The sequence below is a fragment of the Aphis gossypii genome, chromosome X (genome assembly GCF_020184175.1).
Source record: "Aphis gossypii isolate Hap1 chromosome X, ASM2018417v2, whole genome shotgun sequence".
Classification (NCBI taxonomy): Eukaryota; Metazoa; Arthropoda; class Insecta; order Hemiptera; family Aphididae; genus Aphis; species Aphis gossypii.
In genome coordinates this window covers 21,180,227-21,192,834 of record NC_065533.1, presented here as the reverse complement: position 1 = coordinate 21,192,834, position 12,608 = coordinate 21,180,227, and the positions used below count along the sequence as shown (strand labels likewise).

At 27.1% G+C, this 12,608-nt stretch overlaps 1 protein-coding gene across 1 annotated transcript in view; it reads right to left on the bottom strand.

The window, feature by feature from the left end:
• Positions 1-5,720, bottom strand: part of LOC114127872 (alpha-tocopherol transfer protein-like) — a 40,663-nt gene extending 34,943 nt beyond the window's left edge. The window contains exon 1 of the mRNA XM_027992211.2: positions 5,556-5,720. Within this exon, the coding sequence (XP_027848012.1) occupies positions 5,556-5,583 (28 nt within the window). The 5' untranslated portion in view covers positions 5,584-5,720. The remainder of the gene's footprint in view (positions 1-5,555) is intronic.
• Positions 5,721-12,608: the final 6,888 nt, after the last annotated feature.

Here is a 12,608-nt window from a genome sequence, read left to right as displayed (position 1 = left end):
GAACATTATACTAATTAACGATTCATACTACGATTAAAATATGTTTCATAATTTCATAAATCATAAAGTATATATCTTTCATAGTTTAAAAAAAAATGTTTTATACAATTATGTATTTAAACATTTTTTATTATAATATAGGCGCTTGTAAGGTATTTATGAGCTATAATATAAAATAATAAATTCTTTTTATAGCATTTAAACAATTCAAGTACTATATTTTAAATCGACTATATCGATTACAGAGATTGATAATTAATTGTTGTTGCGATTTTTGTTTTGATGATTTTGCCTTATGATCACCTTTTTTAATTGTTCATATATTATTCTGAATCGGTGTTTTTACAGTACTATAAAATTAAAGCAACACTGTAATATAGCAAAGTAAAAGTAAGGTTTCGTCAATTTTATGTTTTATTGTCAGTCTGAATGCTTGTATATTATAAGTACTCATAATGTAATGTATTAACATGACTTTTAATTAAAGTTTCTAATGAAATAAAAATAGGCAATGACGTTTTAATTTACATTTTACGACTTTTTTATTCGATATTAATTCTTCGCAAATATAATAAGTAATAACTGATAACAAAGAAAAAAAATGTGAAGGAACTATTTTGCAAGCTGAGAAGTATGAAAAATAATGAAGATATTATAGATAAACTGTGTTACAGAAGTTTAAAATTATATGGTTTCACAATAATATTTTTTTTTTCGGAAAACAATCTTTACATTAAAACAATATACCAAATTCTCGATAAAATAACTCGATTAAATACCGATATTTTTTTAATACCCTATTTTTATTTTTGAATAAATCTGCGTACACTTCAGGAAAGCAGTACGAAAGAAAACTAATGATACTAATACATCATATATATTATATACGATAAGTCAAAACATTATTTTAAATCAAATGTGTTTATTGTTTCTTAAAATACCTAAATACCTAATAAAACTATAAATAGGTTGTAGGTACTTTTCATTGAAATATAATTTTTTACGTTTGTAAGTACTTAAAATGGGTTTGAATTTATTGTTTTTTTATTTTATAAAAATTTTTATATTATTATTTATCACCTAGATATACCTGTAATCAAAATATTATCAAGTCATTCTGATTTCAAATCAGTGATTCGATACAACATGATTTTATATTATATTCAAATTATTGTTCTAAAATTTTGGGATAATAATACTTAGAAGAAGCCGAATACCTACCTGTGATTTAAAATTAATATCATAATAACATTATTATAAACATAAACGTAGGTGCTTTATTAAATATAATTAGTCTTAAAACAAGTATAATTAAGACATTGTCCTACTGTTTAAAAGCAGAAAATTAATATATTTATCAAATTTAAAATGGCTTCTCTAATAAATTTTTTATGTTGAGTAAATATTTAACAGAGAGTTAGGTATAGTCAATCATGGAAATGCAGAAGACAATTTGTTTTATACATTATATAATATACTTGTATATTTTACATTTACACACGTGATAAAGTTTTAACATGCTCCTAAGCTCCACGCCATATGGTCACTTAAATTGTATTAGAATATAAAATAAATTATAAAAGCCTGTCAGCTTATAATTTAAATTGATATCAAATATTTAAATATCTTAAAAATGATACAGTAGAATGTGTTGTCATCTAATGAGTCTCGAAAATTTTTTTATATTTTATTTTTAAAACGAGTTTTATGAAAAATGTAAAATTCTAAATTGTTTAAAATACTATAATCATAACTTGTTTTAAAATCGATACATAAAAAAGCTACTTACAAGCTTTACTAGATAATATGGTTACTTTTAAATTCGATAACAAGTCAGTTCACTTTAATATTATAATAGAGTTAAATGGATTATCTAGATTCTAGAACATACAATAATATGTTATGGCCTATGGGTATGTAATATAATAATGACAACGCATGCGGGTGTAGCATCCTTTTAAGGTTCATTTCGTCGTCAAATAAATTGATGGTAGGTAACTACTCATCCACTCATTAAACTTTGTATTCCGGTTCAGTTGTAGTCCTAAGTTAAAATATAAGTTGGTTAATAGACATTCAAACCACGATTTTCAGTGTAACATTAGTATCATAACTTGTGTTTCAATATTCATCAGCATTAATTAATAGTGATCCAAAAAATAGTTAGAATCATGTTTCCTTGCATTATTTTTAATTTTTTTAAGTGCTTTTTGTTTGCTCAATAAAAATAATTTTGTTGTAATATATTTTTCATGAAACTATATAATATCTATTATTACCAACTAATGATTAATAGTAACCATTAATTTTACTGTAATGTATATGCCAATAAAATGTATTATACAGTATACTTACCTATATCATTTTCAATAATGCTTTACCTATTTATTATTTTTTATAAGTTATTATATTTTCTATTTACACATTATCAACAATATTTTTCATAGAAGTATTTATAACATTATGTATTTTATACTTCAGCAAAATTGTTATGTCCCGATTTACGTACTTAAGTATACTATTTTATATAGAAAATCTTAAAGCATTAATTTATAATTTAAGTGAATAACAAAATGTATTTTAATAAACATATAATAATTGATATAAAAACATTATTTTTATACAATACAAATCGTACGAAATTTTTTGTAATATTATAAATTATATGTGTACCATTTATTATCAAATTGATATTATATTTATCATTTTAATATGACACTTTTAATACGAGACACAGATACTATATTATATTATGTATAGATACGCGTGGGCTTGTGGCTTATCGTAATTGATTGTGGAAACACTGGAAACTCACAATATTATTGACAGTGGCATAATATTATACATCACAGAAATGACAAATGTACCTAAATGTGAAATATAAACTAAATCAAAATATTATTGACATATAATGATATTTATTTTTTTGTAATGTATTATGTACATTATGTTAATAGATATTGAGACTTCTCACTTTTTGTCCTTGACAAAAAAAAAAAATAGCTGTTGTTTATTTTAAAACGCATTATAGAATAATCAATACTACTAATAAAATTAGTTTAAATTTTTATTGAATCGTATAAATTTCCAACTAACAATACAAGTTAAATTGTATTTAGGTATCTTAACGAATTTTTAGGCTTTTTAGGTATACACTGTTTGACATTATATAAAAATATATCACAAGTTGCATGCTATAATAATATAACACTCTTATAGGTAGTTCAGTGTCGTTAATGTATACCTATTAAATAATTAATTTTCATAGAAATCGCCCTTGATTGGTGCAATAGGTACTAAAAATATCTGTTATTGTTTTTGAATTATAGTTGCATACTCTAGAAATAAATAGTTATGAGTTATGACACATACGACTTGAGCGGCACAATAAGTAAATACTATATTATACGTACTACGCATCTATCCATAATATCTACCTATATTATATCTAGTAATAACTGCTAATGCTAGCTAAAATAATGATGTTCATTTTATGCTATGTACTTTGATTTTATAGTAATATAATAATAAATAATAAATATTAATATAATGTAGTTATTAATTATAGTTTAGTTATAAATTAATTATAAAAAATATTATAGTAGTTGATTGTTATCAGAAATAGTTTTTAGTCATTAAAACAAACAAATCTAATAAGAAAATACAAACCTTCCAAACTAAAAATATAGAAACATACATATTTTAATTATTCAAACGATTTATAATAAGGCAATTATCTACCACAAAACTATTATACGGTATAGGTACCTACTAGCAGTCTATACAATATTACTATTAGTATACATATATTATTATTTTTTTTTTAGAGCTGGATTAACTATTAGTCACTGAATGCATAACATCCAAAGCTTATGAAAACCACCGCTGTAGGACCTTCTGGTGTTTACTATATTAAGTAAGTACCTATATAGAATTAAGAATATAAATACTATTCGAAACTTATTAGGACTGAGTCGATGAATAATAAAAATAAATTACAGCACTGTAAAAAATATATTTACACGAATTGAGCAGTAGATACCTACAAATTAATTTCTCTAATTCTTTTCACGTTTTATTGTTGAAATTGTTTTTATTTTTCCAACTAAAATTCTTAACAATTTTCGGGCGTTTAAATTCTTAATATCGTCCGTCCACCTACCCACTGTGGATGGTTTGATCTGTCCCCGTGAAACGATCCGGTCAAACGTCACTACCTCAAATTGTTTGTAATTTCGAACTACTATAATACACTTGAAACTATCATTGCACTCAAACTCAATAGCATTTTACTCTTGATAACTCGATATAAAATAAACCGTTTTTCTTGGGAAAACAAATTTTAGTTTTTATTTCGAATGGGTACACAAATAACATTTGTATTGCGGTAAAAACAAAAAAAAATAGTTCAGTGCATTCACTATAATAAAAGTAAATTAAAATACGTTCTTAAAATTTTAGATTAAAACAAGTATATGGAAGATGGCGCTTTTTCTATAAAGTTAGCGAAATACTGTTGAAAATATAAGGAACAAAAAATAAACTTAAATGACAGATGTTTAAAAAAAAGATTAATTTATTAAATGTTGTAGTTCATATTTTATATAGGCTCTTTTATTAATATTAGTATTTTAAGTATTTAATTTTAAATAATTCAATTTTTAATAAAACTCAACTTCTTTCCATCCCCTTTGAGATTCGTCATAACAAGAGTTGACTGATGTATTTCATATAATAATTATTATACAGGTAAAAACCAGGTACTTAATGATTTCAATACATTGTAGGTGTAATTAATTATTATGTACCTACCTACCTATCTGTATAGACGTATAATGTGTAAGTATTGTATACATATTAGGGCGCGAATATAATTAATATTATATAATCATACAGCACATTATAGGTACAGTTTATACGGATATACCTACTTAATAATATTGCAATTACTACCAAAATTTGAATTTAATAAACGATGGATTTTACATAGAAATATTAAATTTCAGACCTCTCTAAACATTTTTTAAATGCGCGTACATTTAATTTCTAATTTTAATTACAACCTTATATATTATGAATTCATCGGTAGGTATTCGGTATTGTAAAAATGTGAAATATTTTTAAATTAAATTTAGAAATGTATTTCATTGATTTGGCTTTTTATCATTATTATAACCTTAAACAAACCTTAATAAACAATATAGTATTACACTGCAAGTATATTATACTCATTAAGTATTGTATATATTTTATATTTTAATTTTTTTTTTTTATTATTATTATCTATATTTTTATCCTTTAATGAATCGTAGATTGATAAAATGTATGTAAACGTAAATCATAATCATCATTAAAAGGTCGTTTGTAATATTATAATCTCCTACTAACCGAGTACCTATTACGAGTACGTACCTATACGTAACGATCACTAACAAAACGGTTCGGTGTACAATATTTTTATTAACGGCGCTTAATTATTATATTTACGATAACATAATATTAATTATTATAATTATTATTTGTTAATGATGATAATACGCGTGCAGTGTACTTACCTTGCGGTATGTTTTCCAGTGAAATCATCGCGCGCTGCACGTGTTTGCGGATCACTCTCGAGATCGAAGACGTGCGGTACGTCCAAGCGGCGGTGCGCGTGTGTCTGGCGTATCTGTTGGCGTGCTCGACCGCGGGTGGGCGCGCGCGTTTTCGCGCCGCGCGTCACCGCCTCGACAGAACGAAAGAGAGGCATGACGCAAACGACGAGAGGAAATGAAACAACAACAAAATAGAACGGTGAGTAAACGCCGGCGGACTGGACGACGCATCTCGCCAGGGGAGGGGTATTTCTGGCTATCCGCCCCTCCCCACCACCCCACATAACCTCCGCGATGACCACGAGCTATAACGTCTGATTTACTATCGTGCGCGCCTTATACTCGGGCCGCTCGTCGTCGAATGGTTTGAAAATATTTTGAATTTTTACATCGTCCGATCAGCTGTGCAGATCATCATGTCGTTATGTCTCGAAGAGCAGGCGCGTAGCCAGGATTTTTTATTTTTTTTAAGGAGTCGTTTTTTAATTTTATACTATTACACTCGTTTGCAGATATCACCGGATTCGGGGAGAACGATTACTATACAATCTCAATAATAATAATAGCGAGTATAAACGATACAACCATATTATCATGACTCGTACACCGCATTATTTGCATACCTGAATCATAATTATATAATACGTATGACGTATCGTCTTTATAAAAAAAAACTCCAGACTGCGTCACTCGACGTCCAAAACACACGTTCTGCTGGTCCAGTCGGTTTCGCGTCATGGCAGCTGGGTTTAGCCCCCGTCGTAACTTTTGAGACTTAAGGTTTTACATATTTTGGTGTGCAAAATACCATATATAGCGGTGCAGATACAATACGTCAGTGTTATACATATTATATCCGTTTTTCAGGAACCGAACGAGTGACGATTTTATTTTTTTAGTATTATAGTATAGAATATATTTTAATAATTTTAACCGTCCGACGGTGATGACACAATAATGAATACATTATTAACTACTGCGGTTGAACCACATTGTGCCGTGCCGTACAGGGAAAGCGAAAGGGAAGGTCGTCGAATGACGACTAAAAAAATAATAATGAGAAACACAGAGAAAAAAACCCGTACGACGACGCTAAGGCTACACAGTTGTATACGTTTGTTCTTTAAATCGAAGAAAACGATCGTACTCAATGTAATTATTATCTCTATTAGGTAATTGTACTATTAATATTATTATATTAATACAGTGTATAATATAATAATATACGGTCGAGTTCCACAGGTCTCTCGGTCGCTCGTTGACACGTGTATAATATAATGATATAGGTATACACACCTGTATTTAAGCGCGGAGTGTGTGTGTGTGTAGTTATGACAGTGAATATCGTTACCTGCTACTAAATATAAGCTCGGCGGCGGCTACACGATTTGACTATTTTTTTTTTTTAGGTATATAATACGCGATAATTTCGATAGTAACATTATACACTATAAATATTAATGGACGTATACCGTACACACTCTTGTACCTATATTATATTATACACCGTATAATAACACACACACCATATTCTATATAATTATATGATAATGGGAGTCGTATAATATGCGTGTTTCGTGTCAGTTATTTCCTGTTCGTAATGACGCGTGTACGCGGCCGCTGTACGTTTATAATTTACTGCAGAGCTCTCGGTGTATAGGTAATATATATACAGCGATTATACATTTATATCACACCACGCGGTGTCACCACTTTAGGCGCTGCTTGGATATAAGCTGCGTGTTCACGATGACGTTCGCAATCGGGGTGCAAATGTCGAACTCGACGAAGGACCTATATGGGTTAGAATGACGATTGATGGGAGATAATGAATTTCTATAGCCACTATATAGGTACATGCAGTGGCATAATTTTTACGTCGTTTCGTGAGACGTCGAGACAAAAATAAATAATGTGCTCGTTAATTTGTCAAAAAATTACGATAATATTATGTAACCGCGTATTTTTACACGATTCGATATTATAACCTTATAAATATTTAAGGAATGCGTTTCAAACACATCTCAACAGCACGTACGCCTAAATGTAGGCACCACTTCTGTGCTCGTCTGTCTTTATAAATAATACACCTGTTGAATAATACTGTTAATGTAGTCATCGCTCATTAATAGTTTTCACCAGGCAGTTGATAATATACGGTCTCTACTGACTTCTCTAAATTAAAAAGTACTATTTAGGTACCTGTACACTGCGGCGTATAAATAATCTCATATTGGGAAGTGGAAGAAGTGCCGGAAGAAAATCAGTTCAACGGATTAAATTTATCGTCATAATAATTACCAATCATAATCTATTACGGATGCCTCGAGAATATCCGAAATTAAATTTTAAGAGTTATCCAGTCACGCGCTTTTTATATAAAATATATTTCTAGTACCTATACTTAATCTGATGAGACATCGTATCAGAAAAAATTGCAATAATTTTTTCCATTTTCGAATCGCAAGCAGATATAGATCGAACAACCATATATACGTCCAATCAGTCAATGTACAACACATGTCGACTAGTCGACATATATAGGTATATTATTATGTAGGTACCAGTATTTCATTATTAGTTCACGTCATTTTTTTTATATACAATTATCCTTCAAATGAACAAATTACGTGTTTTTTTTGGTATTTTTAAATTAAATGTACGTGGAACGTTTTTAGTACAACAAATTACATTAACTATTAAAGCAGTGTACAATCTCGTTGATTTCATTATTTCATTATTTTAAGTTAAGAGTATGTGTATATAATATATATATATATAGGTAAGTTTATTGTAGGAATTGTAGGATTAATGAAAAATGGATTACCTATATTAATTGATTACAAACCTCTAATGTATATTAAAGTTGAAAAAATTTAAATTACTGAATATTATTATTGTTAAGAGTTAAGACTGAATAGTACTTTTTCTAAGTTCTAGCTAGAGCGAGAGAAAAAATAGTGTGAAGACACTTTCATTTTTTTTTTTATGTATGTTAGAAAATCAAATTTATGATGTATCAATGTATACCTAATTGAACATGTATATAATATGAGCAAAAAAAATAGTTATTTTATTGAAATTTCAAAAATATAAATTGAAACTTGAAACTTTCCACCGTTGCGATTGTTGCGAATATTATTTTCAATGCTCAATACAAATTTCAAAATATTTAGACCAATAACTTTAAGTTATTTATATCAAACTTGACAAACATATTAACATAGAATTATATGATGTATGTTAATACTTAATAACAATCATATGCATATTATAATAATTTAATAATTTAAATAAAATATTAGATTTTTATAACTTATATGAATATAATACTATTATAATATATTATACTTCGAAATAGAGACACGTGCACTGTCTATAATTAAAATCGTTTTTATTTTAAACGATTTATTTAAATTCAAATTTACACACAGTGGAGCATAACTATAAGGAGTTTGGGTCACCCTGGTGAAACGATTAATCTGTGGCCTTATAATTAATACTTAGGTACTTACTTAATTTATAGAAAAAAATAATTTTTTTTACGGTTTTTTGACCTTAAACTTTATATGCGTCCCTACTCTCTAAGGGGTGATCAACTTTGTGAGATAAGTTTTAATACTAGGCGCCTCCTACAGTCCTACCCCGTACCCTGATATAGTGTATAGCACGTTTTATAAGTAATAAATTGAAATTTTTTTACTTACATCTTGATGAATTCAAATACAATATGTGTATAATTATAATAATGCATATATCATATGTGTATAATGTACATATATATATATATATATTATATATATACTTAAATATAGACATAAATATACATACTTATTAAACTTTAGATTCTTTAGAACGTACGTAGTATATCAAGGACTTTAATGCACTAAAAAATCATCCATTATGCAGTTAAATATGCCCTCAAAAAAATTAATACATTAAAATTTATATTTTTTCTTTAAGTATTTCATTTTAATAATTTTATACTATCTGCCTATGTTAACTCTATAAGTTTTAACTAAATTTGATATCACTTAATTATAATCTAATCTACAGATTCGCAATTAAGATAAAATGAGTCTCTATTGTCTTAATGAGAAATTATACAGAAACAGTGAAATATAATAATTTGTGTCCTTTATCATGAAAATTATTCACTGAAGTACCTATATGATTTTCGAAAAACCTTCGAAATATGCATTATAAACTTATGGTCACAAACATTGTGAAATGTATTGTGTAGTTACTCTGTATACGAAAAAGTTAACCAGAAAAAATATGCGAATACATGAAAGTCCTTGTTCTAGACTAATAAATAATAATATACTCACAAAATGTAATATATTACTGTGAAGTGAATAAGTTTTGATTTTAGAAATAAAGTTGAACGATTTACACGATGCTTATTGAAATTGGTTACTAGAAATGGTATTAAAATATTTAAAATAGGTAGTCTATAACCAGTTAATAACCTGTAGAAAATAATATTTCAGAAAACACAAATATGAGTATAAGAGTATTAGACCTATGCAAATTAAAATCAACTAATGTAGATATATAATATGCAACCTGTATAGTACTAATATAATAGGGCGTTAGTTACATATTGCTGTACTGTACAAGTATATATAATATATATATTTCTTAAGCATAAGTGTAAGGTCTACTTTTGAAAACACGCATTTTTTGGCTTGGGTTTTGTATTTATTTATTTTTTAATCAAATATTACACAATATTATATTTATATTCTAAATACTATCAAGTTAATTGTTTTCACATGCATTGTAATATATTATATACTAAACTCAACAAATTTTAAAATTAAACATGGTAGGTAGGTACTTAGTACCTACACATCATACGTTTTTTTATTCGATCGAATTTTCAAACCTATGTAATATATTAATTGTATTAATTTAGTTTGTTAAAATTAAAATATTTGAGTATAACACATTACACAACTATATTTAATACCCACTATAATGTAGGAAGACTATATAATATGATAATTTTAAATGATAAAAACGTTGATTTATCCAGTTAATTGTTATGCCATATTGCCATGTATATCAGCTAATAGAACGGTGTAAATTAAACTCGTTTATATCTTTATAGGTAATAGATAAATAATAAGTATCTATTTCTGCAGTAGGTACCTATCTTTATAAGTTTACAGTTTACACTCAAATATTCAGCTGCATAAATTCTACGCTAAAATACGTACTTATGTGTCCAGCAGAACTAATAATATACAAGCAAAAGCAACCAAAAATTGAAAACGTTGCATTTTGATCTCTTTGACCTGTTTTGACTTTCCGGATACGACAATTTATTTACATTACACCACGTCACCACAGATCCGACTGCCCCGAACGTGACCTTGAATCAATATCATAATTACTGTTATTGTGATACAGCATTATATTTAATATCTATCCATGAATCGCACGATACATCGTTATATTATTATTTTTATGTTGCGCAATATATAATACTGATAAGTCACGATGTGTGAACATCACAGGCATATAGTGGGAGAAGTGAGATGATGTGACGAAGAGAATGACGTACTTTTATGGTTATAAAATATATATATATATATACACATAATATACCTGCCGTTGTATATACACACTTATACGTATAATTTATATATAAGTACGAAAAACCATCTGAAACACTATAAAAGTGATCAATTAATAAGACGTTTAACTGTCTTTATACGTAGTGAACGCTTGTAAACACCTTGGAAGCAAACTGGTATTTATCAAAACAACAGTTAACAATAGGTATATATAATTATGTACCTATATAAGTATATGTATTATATATATATATATATTTTTTTTTTTTTTACTCAAACGCTGTTACGAAAATTTACTTGACATATACGTGGCTATTCTAACCTATTGTATATTTTTATAGACACTTGGTAATTGGTATATTACACCACGTGTACTTACGAATTTTATTAGTCGACAAAAGTACCTGCAATTATTATTTTTCCCGACAACAATAGTAATATTGTCAAAATTGAATTATTATTGTTATTTATACGTAGAAAATTTGCGTTCAAAAGATTAAAGTTGGAGTTGTAGTTAGCTTTAATATTAGGTATAGTGAATTTACCTATTATTAAACATAAAGTTATGTACATCTGCGTACCTTATATGTATATTGTATACACTATACATGTAGGTATATTGATTTTTACGATATTTTAATTTGTTTAGGTCGGTTATGAACATTTAAAAAAATTACATTTTCCATTATCATCAGTTATTGAGTTATCAATAAAACAGAGTCCGTATTTTAATAAAAAAGTATTATTTTTTTAGAAGTATCGGGTAATTGCTTTTCTAGTACAAAAGCGTTTCATACAACAGAGAATTGAAAACTTAAACTTTTATTCTTCATTCTTTTTTTCATACATCATTTTTAGGTAATTTTGTTAATTTTCAATGCACATATTTTATAAATTATATGAATTTTTAGGTTTTACTTTTTTTAGTATAATTTAAAATGTTGTTTCCACAATTTATATCATTTGTCAATCATTCTATACCTATATGATTTTATCATTTATATAATTTGCATTATTCAATGCATTGCTCGCAATTCAACAGGTAAAATAGTTTTACATATCAAAACTTAATTACTTAAAATGAATAATTCTGCTTTAAAAATTATATTTTTTTTCCGGCCAACGCTCAAAACCATTGTCAACGTATCTATTCAATTTATCAGACTTTTTGTAAAAAATAAAAATAAAATAGGTAAAAACAATTTATGACATTGTATTTCAGTTATATACATTACCTACTGAATTTCCTGCTTTTTTTAGCATTTTTCATTATAGTTCTTTTAAAGCATTTGAATTCGAGTTCTAGATGCATAATTATATATTTATCTGTAATAAGGTAAATTAAAGTAGGTTATAGTTTTCTTGTATCTATAATATAAATCAATTTTAAAATGACAATGTAGGTAAATTTTAAGAATGTAGATATATA